Source organism: Balaenoptera acutorostrata, chromosome 13 (assembly GCF_949987535.1).
Source record: "Balaenoptera acutorostrata chromosome 13, mBalAcu1.1, whole genome shotgun sequence".
NCBI lineage: Eukaryota > Metazoa > Chordata > Mammalia > Artiodactyla > Balaenopteridae > Balaenoptera > Balaenoptera acutorostrata.
In genome coordinates this window covers 92,073,416-92,085,905 of record NC_080076.1, presented here as the reverse complement: position 1 = coordinate 92,085,905, position 12,490 = coordinate 92,073,416, and the positions used below count along the sequence as shown (strand labels likewise).

The following is a 12,490-nucleotide window of genomic DNA, read 5'->3' as shown; positions in this document are numbered from 1 at the left end:
CCTTAGGATGGGAGGACAGTTCATGTGCCACCACAGCCGGGACACCCGATGGGGGAGGCGACAGATGAGGACACCAAAGTCTCAAGTGTCTCTGGCTGGAGTCCCTTCCGTCACCTCCAGTACCGGGCCCACCTGGGGGCCCGACACCCTTCAAAGGCAGCACCCTTAGAGGCAATGAGCATGGCCTGGCTCCCACCCTGGGGGTGCATGGACAGCATGTTCTGGGGCCCCAGCCAAGGGTGTGGAGAGTGTGCTTTGTGGATTTGCACAAGGTGGGCAGGAGGGATGGGGGTGTCCTGCTGTCAGCCCCCAACGCCTGTGGGGAGAGAGGCCCAGACTGGGACAGCATGGCGATGCCTCACTTCTGCCAGGCTCAGCACCCAGGTCCTGGCACCCCCCTCTCCCAGGCCCTTTCCCTAGGGCTTCTTGGGGATCCCCACCTCTAGCCCCGAGAGTTCAGGTGGATAAAATAATAAACCCTGCCCCTGGGTAGTCATGTGATTCGGGCCTGACCAATCATCTGCCTCCACCCCAGCCTCAGTGATTGGCTCTGGAAACCTGACCCATGGGAGCCAATCAGAATCTGCCCTGGGACTTCTGCTGGGACTGCTGGGAACAGTGCCTCCCTCCTTACCCTGAACTGCAGAGCTGGAGGATGTATCAGGGTACCAGCTCCATCATGTCCCCTCCAGGAAAGCCTGCCTGAGATGGGGCCAGCAAGGAGGCAATGGGACCATGGGCTGAGTAGGAGATATCTGTGGACATCACTGAGTGCCTGGAACCAGCCATGACTGATTTCCCTGTTTCCCAGGACTGAGCCTTTTCTATTCAAGGGCACTCAAGCTGGTTTACTAGCACCTGGGGAGAAGGGGGAGGAGAGAGAACAAAAGGAAGAGGGAGAGTAGAAGGATGGGGGGGAGGAGAGGAAGGGGACACCTAAACTAATACAGCTACCATCACGGGCCAGGATTTTATCATTCTACTTATTCCCTGCACCTTAATTTGCCCCTCTGTAATAACAGAAATTACCATCTCTCCAAGCAGCTAGTTTAGGGGCAAGTAAGAGAGAAATTTAATGTAAAAACACATTCAGATCTTAAAAAAAAAAAAAAAAAAAGATGCTCTATAAATTTGAGCTTTATTATTAACGTTAAATAACTTCATGGGAAACCAAGTATAAGGACCCAGGGTTAGAGCTGTGACCCAGGCCTGGCCAATCAAGGCGTTCCAGTCCTTTGGCCAATCAGAGCATTTCATTCTTCCGGCCACAGTGAGGGCTGGCCAATCAGAACATTCTACTTCCACTGCCTTCAGTGAAGGCTAGCCAATCAGAACATTCCGTTCCTCTGGCCAATCAGAGCATGCTGCTCCTCTGGCCTCAGCGAGGGGCCCATGGCGGGCAGAGTTCCACGCCAGGCCCATCAGAAATGATGAAAATCGATCCCAGGATTTTGTGGGACATGTCGGTAGAACAATAGCAAGAACAACAAAGGAGGGTTTTTTTCCCATGGCAGTTATTATAATTTTGTGTGGTCCTAGAGTTTCTTACCAGCATCTGGGGCAACCTAGCTAAGAATGGAGCCAACTTATAGGAAAACAGAGCTGAGAGGTGGGGAGCCAGAACCACGTGGAGACGGCCTCATCTGAACCCCAGACGCACAGCCACGGCAAACGTTCTTGACTGTGAGCTTAGAAATCCCCATTTCTGTCACCCTTTCTGAATAGGTCCCTCGTTATCACAGGAATCCTGTTTTGTGTGGTTCCCAGGAGGCTGGGACGAAAACTCCCTAACATAGCCTTGGATCCTGCATCTCCTTGACCACGGAGATGTGCACGTGAGGAAATCATGGAAGAGCATCGGGAAAGAAAAGAACCAGTTGGGTCTGCACTGCCCCTCCTGGACACACACCCACACCTGCTGCTTCAGCATGAAAAGCACCGAGGGCCTCAAACAGATCTGCATTAAACCTGAAAACCTGCCCAACCTTCCTGAGTATCATTCGGGGAAAGGAGGCTCTGGGTCACACCCCCACGAGGGGCTGTAACAGGACCTATGCTGCCCCAGCTTAGGACGTGCTCTCAGGGGCCCAGCTGCACCTCCACAAAGCCCAGGGCTTCCTCCACTCCGGCCCCTCCCCAGCCCAGCTCCGCGCCCGCACGGCAGAGGACGTACCGCGATGATGAACAGGGCAGGAGCTACGAAGGCCCAGATCGCACCATTCCCGAGCGACAGCCAGCAACTGTGGGAGGGGGCAGAAGGTTACTTCAGTGCACCATGCCACGTCCCAGGGGCCCTGCGTCCGGGACAGTACAGGGACACCGTGGGGCACAGTCACAAGGACACTGTTAATCCCTACAAACGTGTCTGTATCCTGTCCATGACCTCACGCCTCCCGCTCTTGGGAAGAATGTTCCAGGTCTGTAGACGGGCTCGGGGAAAAGAAGGCTTTTACAGGTCACCTGGTTAGTGGAAAAACTCGCAATCTCTGAAGAGTCTAGCCAAAATCCAAAGGAGGTCTTAATTTTATACGAGAAATAAATAAATAGGCTTTTGCCAGGAGCCGGCTTCCTTCCAGAGCATTTCAAATACTGACTTAACTAGTGTCTTCTGCAGGGGTTCAAGGAGTGAGGAGGCATCACGTGACAGCATGGACCATCTTCGTCTTCTCATCAGCTGTCGGTCAGTTCCACCCCCGGCAGTGCCATCCCCCGACCCCGCTCCACAACCGAGAAGAAAGGTCCCAGTGGATTCCAGCCACGGCTCTGATTTCCAGAGAAGCCTCATCTGGGAAGTAGGGTCCAGTTTGAGGATATGAAATTGCTCCTGGCTTACGAGACATGATTCCAGGAACTCAGGCAGGACCACCGTTTTCCTCTCCAGAGCATCAGAGCCGCCAAGAGCCCGGCGTCCCTGAGACACGTCACCTGCCTGGATCCGGGGGCAGCCCCGGGGGCCTGGCACTCCCGCCAGGATCTGGTGAGGCGCACAGCGCATCCTCACGGACGCAGGACGCGGACGTCCCTGCGGGGTCGCCTGGTCACTCACTCACCCCTGCTCACCCAGCGCAGCCCCCTGACAGCACAGCGTCGCCCCCATAACCCCACGCGCCCCTGAGGCAGGCGCTGTGATGACCCCACCCTGCAGGGGAGGAGGCTGAGGCCCAGGGACGTTAGGGGACCCAAGTCCACGCCTGCGCCCTGCCTTTCTGCCCGCGTCCTCCCCCGAGACCTCCTGGACCAGGAGACACGAAATGCCCCAGACAGGTGACAGCGCCTGTAAGAGGCTCGTTCCCGTCTGGAACCCAGAGCCTGGAGAAAAGAGCCTCCCGTCCGAGGACGCGGCACTTAACATGGAAACTCCCGGCGAGTCTGGTGGTCCCTCTGCAAAGGGGCAGCTCCAAACCAGGCTCCCTGGGAGGGTGAGGGTTCTGCAAGAGGAAGCTTGTGCTTTCCACCATTTTCGCGCAGAATGTTAAGTGGATGAGAATCTTCAGATCCCCTGTCCTCCCCGGACACTCAGTGAGCTTCCGGACCTTTGCCGGGGCTGCCTCGCTCTCGGGCACATGAGTGGGTGAGAGGCTTACATCAGAAACAGACCCTGGAGCTGAGACACACCGTGGGCGGCCCAGCATCTGCACGCTCCCAGATGCAAAGACACGGAACAAATGCCAATGAGATGTGTCTGAGAACAAGTTTCTTCTTTTTAATTAGTGCCTTGACTTCGGATACCACGCAGGCTTGCAAGGAATGGGCCAGAACAATGGTTGTTTAATCATTCTTATTTCAATATGGACTCAGATAGCGCTTTCTTTAAGTGCTTCATCTTCAGGAAATTGTCGCCCTAAAGTAGAAAAAGCCAGATTCCTCCCACTTTAGCAACTCAGCTGAGAAATTATCTCAGGCTGAAGCTGGAAGAGTGTTTAACTCCCTCTCTCGCCTCTTAAAGTCTCTCCATGGCATTGTCACTCAGTGGTTCTTCAGCTTGGCTGAGGAGAGGGGCAGCTCCCTAAAGACAGGTGAGCTAAAGCCCTTTTCTCTTTGGGAGGAAAGGAATTCAAATTTCTGGGAGGTGAACACCTGACCTGGTCGCACTGTCCCGACCCAGCCTCTTCCTGATCCAACTAGGGACCCACCAGCTACAGTTTCAAAATGGTCCACGAGGTCCGGCACATACACTGTCCCCTCTGCTGCTGCCCCAGCGATGAGAGCGCCCCCTGCGGGTGCACATCAGACCACACTCATTCACACAGTCACCTATTCACTCGGCTGTAACTTAACGGGACTTCTTATGCACTAGGCACTTGCTGACCACCCCAAGAAAGGGTCAGCACAAAACGGGGCTCCACAGGCGACCAGACTGTGCGTCCAGGACAAGCACATGGATGAAGAGCTCCCATCAGAAACCTGTCCCGGCCACTCAGTGCAGGAGGCACTCCGACCCCCTCGATGCTAGTTCCAAGGTGGGAGGAAGCCCAGAGCACCACCGGGGGTGTTTCTCACTCTATCAGGCCTTTTTTACTGCCAGGGCTGGAGGATACCCGCCTTGGACAGACGCCCCCCCCCACCCGAGAAGAACACAGCAAGACAACGAGCCACGGGGACCCTCACCGTGCCCCTCCCCACGGGAGTCCTGCCCACACAGGGATCACCCCTTCACTTACTTCTTACTTGTTCCGTAACTGTCCATGGCAAAGACTATTGAAATGATACAGATCAGAAGAGGAAAACCTGTAGAAAATGAGAGCAGAATATTTTATTAGCTTGCTCCAGTCTCCTCTGACTCGTTCATTCATTTATTCATTTTATACCTGATGTGTACAAAGAAATGTGTGCTAAGTGTTGAGGACACAGAACAGCCCCTAGGCTCCAAGAATTTAGAGTCTAAACAAAGAGATAACTAACACACACACACACACACACACACACACACACACACACACACACACACATGCATTTTAGGGCAGATCCGTTATGAATCTGATTCTGTATCTGAAAACAACGCCCTTCCGGCTGCTGGGGAAGCAGCATGCCCAGGGCCTCTGTCTGATCGGCGCCCTCTGCTCCCCTGCAGGGAAGGGAGGGGGAAGAAGAGACAGCAAAGGGTCCCCTTCCACCCACTGACCCTCCCCTCCTGAGGGTGGTCAGGAGAAAGGCTCCTGACCAGGACCCTGCACTTTGCAGATTGCTGGGATAAAAGGGGGCAGGGGAAGATACATTAGGACAGGCGGCTCCTTGTGCCCCTCTGGCCGAGCCTGCCCCGCCCATGGGAGATCTGCTCCAGGACCCAGAGGGAAGCCTGCTCCCGGCTCCAGGCCTGGGCGCCTCAAGGCCTCAGCCCTCCTGAGACCTCTGGTGGCTTGGTCAGCTCCACACCGGCCCTTCTGAGGACGTGTTAAATGATCTCCTTGAAAAGGAGTCTCTGGAGAGTGGTCCTGTCTCTGAAACACTTTGTCTGGATGTCAAAATAGTGTGACTACATCACAGGACATCTGGACAAGACAGTCACCGGGCCCTCAAAGGAGACCAGCAAGCAGCCTCTGGGGAGAGGTGGACAGGCCAGGGGCCAGGAGGGGACACACCTCTCACTGCTGACCCGCTGTCACACTCGGGTTTTCTACCCGCGTGCATGACCTCATAGAAGCCAGAGCCTTTTTCTTGGTGTTGGAGCCTCAGGCTGCGGCCCTCCTGCCCTGATGGACCCAGAGTCACAGAAGACAAGGGGGACGCCAAGGATCCGGCCCGCATCCTGCCGCCCACTCACTTAGGGCCTCGGTTTCCTCAGGCGTTGCAGAGAACCCCGCTGCCTGGCTCTCTTGGGAGGATCACATGGGCCCTGAGATGGTGAGGGGCCCTGGGGACATCGAGTACCAAGATTCCCCCCACCCCATCTTCCCGAGGAAGCTCAAGCCTTGGGGTGTGGGAGGAGTGGGCACTGCGGGAGATCTGGGTCCACAGGACAGCCCAGCAGCTGCACACAGGACCCTGCAGCGTCCCCAGGGCCCCATCCGGGGGTGTTCTGGAAGGTGCAGTAAGAACCCCAGGTGCCTGGAAGGACGGATTTTCAAACTCAGTGGTTGAGGTTGGCTTCACTTTGAGTCAACACCACATTTCCCTCCCGCGATCGTGGCCACGGCGGGGGCCCAAGTCAGGGGCTGGCATCTCTTTGCCGCCCAAAGTTAAACGGAGGAGTTGAAGATTCTTTTTCTGCCTTCACAACTGACACGTTTCTCCCACAATCCCCAAAGCAACACTGACACTCAGAGGACAGGCCACAGGGCAGTGACCGGAAGGGTCTGAGAAGAAGGTGGGCCCTACCCTCTGCTTTCTCAGCCTTGAGTTTCAAAAAATGATACCATTTGAAGGTCAGGGTAAGAGCACGGTGAAAATCTCCAGGGAAGTGGCCTCTCTCTGGGGGACCCTCCCTGCAGGGTGACCCCCCGGGGCCCTGGGTCAGCCTCCAGTTCCCTCTTAATTCATAACTGCAGGTACAGAGAGGCCAGCTGCCTGCAGACTGTCCGTACTTAGGCCCACAGCCAAGTCGAACCCCATCAGAAGGAAGGACGCAGTTCAGAGCCCTGAGGAAATCAGTTAAGGGGACGCTGACGTGGAGACAGAGCCCTGCTGGAACCCAGCCCAGCGCTCCATTTGCAGGGAGCGTCTGACAGAGGCTGTACACTCAGACACCCTCAGGGAAGACGCTGGCATCAGAAACCGTACAGTCGCAGCCAATGCTGTCAAGTAGGAACGGAAGCTCAGGGTTCCCAGATCACCTCACCTTTCAAAAGAACTCTATAATTTTATGCAAAATCTCTCCATTTTTAAGTATTGGCAAATCATTCATTTTTTTTCTCCAACACTGTGCAGACCAAAGAAGAGATCCTTCAGGGCTGGATTGGATTATGACCCCCACCTCCATCTTGAACCAACACACCTGACTCCTGTCACTGCAGAGACAAACTCCACACTTTCAATTCATTTCAACTGTCCTTGCTGTGACTACGGGGTGTGTGCGTGTGTGTGCGTGCACATATCTCTAAACTATCTGACCGTTTCCATAAAGAAACTGGCCATTACAGGTGGTTGGTCACTTGTCCTGTAAACCCTTTTACTAAATGAAGTCAGAAGTCAGAGGCAGCAGCAACCCTCCTCTGTCAGGGAGTCATGGCAGGATGGAAGGAGAAGGTCATGCTTGAGTTGGGCTCACCAAGAAGAAAATGGAGAGGAGAGGACATTCCTGCTGAGAGCCCAGCCAGAGCAAAGGCGTCCAAGTGAGGAGGAGCGCGGCATGAACAGCGAGCCTGCCCGCAGGTGGGACACAGGACATCGCTGGCGACCACCGGGAGTTCCCTGCGAGGCCACACCCATCGGGAGGCGGCGGCTGTGCCTCCTCTCTCCACGTTGCCCCTGTGAGCCTCTCTGGGCTCCGCAGGAAAGCCAGGAGGGGCACAAAATTTACCTCCACTACGTCCCCCAGATAAACCACGTTAGCCAGCTCAAAGCACAGAATAAAATGTCTGTCTGCTCCCTGCACCATGGGGACTGTGAAAATTAAATCTATCGCAAGAAAACTAGACACAAGTAGCAGGTCCCTTATGCTGGATTAATGCTTTACAGCAGATGCAAGAATGCCAGGTGTCAATTACTCTGGCAGGAAGCAGGGTCTCCTGTGCTCCGGGGCTCCTCCTCAGGATGGGCAAGAAGGAAGTTAAACAAAGTCAAGTCAGTGGGGAGGTGACTCCCAAGATGAAGGACCACCATAACGAGTGAAAGTTAGCTTTAAAAAAACACAACCACTTAAAGTCTCTACAAATTTTCTTAAGGGCATGCAGCAAATTAAGAAAAATGTATTCAAGAAAACCTACTAAGTCTGGGTAAAACTGACACGCTGGGACACTTGGGCTACAACCTGCTCCACTCCAGGCAGCTGTGGCCAACAAGACAGGCTCCCTCCCCCGGGACCCAGTCCAGAGCCACAATATCCCCCTGGGGCAGGCTGCCTGCATTTCTCATTCTCCCCAGCACCACGGGGCAGAAACTCTATTCCAGGTAAGAGCGACCGAGAGATCAGAATTCCTTTCCTCCCTCCAACCACAACCCATAGGGTACAGGGTCCATCCCAGGCGTGACTGGCTGAGAACACAGGGCCCCGACTGCCCTCGCCCCAGGGCACCCATACACTGTGAGATTAGAGGCCACCTCCCCTGCCTGGTGCCCTGCATTAAAGCCGGGGTGTCAATCCAAGAGAAGCAGGCCACTGTCCCCGCACCGGCTCCAGAGCAGTGCCTCTGGGATTCTTCCCAGAGAGGAGGGGAGCCGACCATTAGAACAGAGAACTCCAAAGCACTCCCCATGGAAACTGACTTTTTTGAAAAAGAGTGTGGGGAAGTTCAACCCTAAGAGCACCTGGCCTCTTAGAGGTGTTTCACATGAAGATGAAATCACAACCCACCTCTGCCCCACCTGCCCCATCCCATCCCCACCTACCCCATCCGATCCCATAGTAGTAGCGGTGCTTGCTGTCCTCTGATCCAAACACCTTGATCACCATGCTGTAGAGATGCAGCCCTTCCACCAGCATCCACGCAAAGGCGCTCAGGAAGAAGTAGTGCAGAAGCATGGCCAGCACCTGGCACGGGGTCTAGGATCAAAGCAGTGGCACAGAGGAGAAGCTCTCTCGGGGTGTGAGCAGTGGAAGCTTGCTGTTGTCCCAACCTCCCCGCACCGATTTTCTGGGGGAGCCTTCTAAACACGTGGCCTCACTTTCTTCCTGTGGAGTCACGTCTCGCCTTTCCCAGCTGAGTGATCTGAGTGGGGCACGTGACTCAGGCAGTAGCCAATCACTGCACCACACCCCCTCCCAGGTACAGTGATTGGTTCATGAGAGGGCAGGGACTCGGTCCGGCCAATCAGCGTACACATCCCCATCCCTGCAGCAGGATTGGCTCAGGGGTGGGCACGTGACTGGCCGGGTCGCCGGGCGTGGGCTTCGGGGTGGGCGGAGGCGCCGGTGAGCGGCTTTCCCTCCTTCCTTCGGACCCAAGGACGGGAGCCCGGAGCCCGGAGCTGTGGAAGCCACCCCGGCCCGGAGGGGAGGGCTGCAGAGCGGAGCGCGTGAGGGGAAGGGAGTTGAGGGGCAGAGAGAGCGCAGCCTGTGACGTGGCTGACACCTCCCGACTCAGGAGTTTTCAGTTCTCCGTTTCAAGGTGTTGGTTACCTACCTGGAGCCGAAAGGCCTGAGTGACACGGCCGCTTCACGGGACTTTACGCTCAGCAGGTGTACTGAACAGAGGTGCACAAACCACCTGTAATGTCTGCTCCTTCTGGCTGCCCAGGGCACTGACACCCCACCTGCCTTCTCGGTGACAAGCAGGCAAGCGCAGCGGCCTGCTCAGCACTGCGCGCGCCTCTCCCCTGTTCAAGGCGGCAACGGTCTGCTGGTCCCTCTTGCTCCTGGCGTCTTGGTCACAACTCCAGGCCCAGCCATGTGGGCTCAGATTCGCCCCGGAGCCTCAGTCAGAGATCCCCCCGCCCATGCTCTCTGTGAATCCACTGCCACCCAACCCTAAGCTCGGATACGAGGGCCAGGGAACCAGGAGCCTGGGGAAGGAAACAAATATGGAAGCCAAGAACAACCATCTCTACGGGGGCTCCACGTCCTGTCCTCCCAAGGCCCCCTGATCAGCTGATTCTCAGGGAAGAAATAAAAGGAACAAGTTACTGAAATGCTGTGCTTCCCGTCGTCAGGCTCTGTTAAAGTTAGATACAAATAAGGGACACATCTGTTATTTTTGTAGTCCCAGCACCGGTGGCCCTGCGTCTTCTAGGACCAGCTGCCCCTTTCATGTGGGGAGCGGCCCCTCCCCACACAGAGACTGGCCACCACAGTCACCTGTCCTGTCTGCCACAGAGGTGATCCAATGGACGGATCACTCAGAGCCCTGCCTGGGATTTTAGACACACAGGAGATTCTCCCGGTCCCTGGGGTCACCAACTGGATGGTGGACGCCTGGACCGCTTCCCCCCCTGCTGCCATCCCACAGTGGGCGCTCACCCCTCACAGTGTGGCTTAGACAGGCAGCCTCAGCCATCACCTGAGAACCTGATGGAAATAGGAATTCCAGGGCCTGCTGAACCCAAAGCTGTGTTTTAAGAAAACCCCGTGTGATGATCCACAGTGGAGCTTAAAAAGCACCCAGTAGGAGAGAATGAGGCTGGTGCAGGCCTCATCTGTCCACGGCACAGCCAGGAACTTCTTAGATGCTTGGCTGAACCCCTAATCCTGTGAGCAGAGGAGGGCGGATCTCGCCTTAGGCAGCAGCCCCAGGACAGGCAGGTGGGCTGAGGACCCTGCTGGGCAGTGAGGACAAGACGCTCTGCTGACCCTCACTTCGTGGGATAAAGAGTTCATCTTCCATTAGCCAATCGTGATCATGCCTCAGGACCACTGACTTAAACTGCTTGGTCCCCCTTCCTTCCTGGTGCAGAGCAAGCACATCTCTGCTTCTTCTTCCCTCAACCAGGTTTATGACCCACATCTCCCAAGCCTGGGTCAGTCTGGTCTCAGCATTTCACTTTCTGTGAGATCTAAGACTTCCTAGGTCCCCGGAGAACCCCCCTCTTGATACAAAGGGCAGAGACAAGGTGGGTCTGGGTCTTCACGGTCCCTTTGCAGAGAGCGCTGGCCCTTGGCAGGCAGAGGGGATGCGGCTGTGTGTCTGGTCAGAGCAGCGATAGAGGGCAGTGTCTGCAGCAAGGCCGCACGAGGTCAGGACCTGGTCAGTGCTTACCAGGCCACCCTGGGTAAGTGGCTGTAACTCCCTCGTGCCTCAACCTGGCATCTGTAGCCGGCGGGTTACGACCGCACCGCCTCGTGGGCTTGTTATGAGGATTAACTGAGTGGGTCTAGGTAAGCCCTCAGCACGGCGCCCAGCACGCAGTCAGGGCCGTAAGTGTCGTCATTACCGAGACTGAGGCTGAGCGGGGAAGCCACTCGTGCCTGTCATCTTCCCTGTCTCTCCCAGGGGAAACACAGCCTGGCTATCCGGTGGTCTGAGTTCTGAACTAAGCCAGCAGGAGAAGGTGCCAGCCCGGCTGACAGTCGGGGGAGGAGGGCACGGGAGGGAGGCCCGCTGTGGGCCCCGCAGGACCGAGGGGGCGCACTCACCGTGCCCGGCTCGAAGCGGAAGCTGATGAGCAACAGGACCTGGGCCACCAGGATGGCACAGGACAAGTTGGCGTGGATGTGGTAGCGCTGGTTCCGGATCGTGCTGACCGAGCTGGGGGCAGAGAGGCAGGGGTGAGGCCACCGAAGGGGGCCTGATAAGCCCGCCCAGATGCTGCCACTCCCGGCTGTGAACTCTCGATGGCTCCCTATCACTCTCGGAAACGACCCAGCTCCTTCCACGGGCCCTGCAGGGCCTGAGCCTTGCCCGACTCAGCTCTTCCCTTTCCCTGCTCACAGGCCCGCAGCCCGCTCCAGCCTCGGGGCCTTTGCACCAGCCGTTCCTCTGCAGTGAAGTCCCTTCCCAGGTCTCCCCTTAGAGAGAACTTCCCGAGCCTGAAGGAGCCCCACTTCCTCTCTGAACTGCTCTCAGGGCTCGGACGGCTGTGGAGATGTGTCTTCAGCCTTTGCATCCTCACTCGTTGTCTGCCCCCCACCCCCCGCCCCAGCCAGGTGTGTTTTTATCTGTCTTGGGCGCAGCTGCGTCCTCAGAGCTGACTACGCCTGGGTGGGGTGGGCTTGCTGAGCGAATAGCTGAGGAACGAGGAACGTCCTGAGCGTAACGCTGGGGTCCCTCCAAACCCGCGCCCATCTCCTCTCACCCGGCTCGGATCCCTCCAGAAGCTCCCGTGTCCAGGGTGTACCCCTGCCCCCCACCCCCCAGGGCACCCGGGTCCCCAGTGGGCAGCAGTGGGGACGGGGGGAGCCGGGGAAGCTGACAGCCTCCCCTGCTGATGCTGCCGCAGCCCCCCGACCAGCCAAACCTGGGAACCCCCAGGAGGAAGCCCAGGGGTGGAGGAAGAGGGGCAGATAAACCCCCGAGCATCCCCGGAGAGTGGGCCCGGCCAGGTGTGGGGAAAACGCCCTTCTCTGAGGCCCAGCAGCTCGGAGGGGAGTGTGCAAGCAGCCCCCAGTCAGCTGTCCGCCCAGACTCACGGCTCTCGTCTTATTTTTCTGTCCCGGTTCAGAAAGGGCCACGGAGGGACTGAGCTGCCGGCCTCCACTTGGGGGGCTGCAGGGGTGCCCTCAGTCTCTGACCAGACGTGGCTTCAGCCGGCAGGGAGGCAGGGCCCCCCCAGTGTTCCCACCCCCGGGGCCTCCTGCAGCCCAGCCCCACAAAGCTCTGGCTGCTTTGATATCATTTGGGGGGGGTCCTCAGTTCTGGCTCTCCCCTGGCCAGAGGACAGAAAGCCTTGTGGGCTGGGGACCTTTCCAGAGCCTTCCAGGTTAGCTGAAGCCGGGTGCCCTCCAATTCCACGGCACCTCCTC

At 57.1% G+C, this 12,490-nt stretch overlaps 1 protein-coding gene across 4 annotated transcripts in view; it reads right to left on the bottom strand.

Annotated features, from left to right (window-relative positions):
* Nucleotides 1-12,490, bottom strand: part of ADGRD1 (adhesion G protein-coupled receptor D1) — a 144,240-nt gene that overhangs the window by 15,118 nt on the left and 116,632 nt on the right. For all 4 annotated transcript variants that reach the window (XM_007189650.2, XM_007189653.2, XM_007189651.2 and 1 more), the window contains 4 exons: nt 11,165-11,276; nt 8,485-8,638; nt 4,662-4,728; nt 2,174-2,240 (listed from right to left, as the gene is read on the bottom strand). In XM_007189650.2, the coding sequence (XP_007189712.2) occupies nt 2,174-2,240; nt 4,662-4,728; nt 8,485-8,638; nt 11,165-11,276 (400 nt within the window). The remainder of the gene's footprint in view (nt 1-2,173; nt 2,241-4,661; nt 4,729-8,484; nt 8,639-11,164; nt 11,277-12,490) is intronic.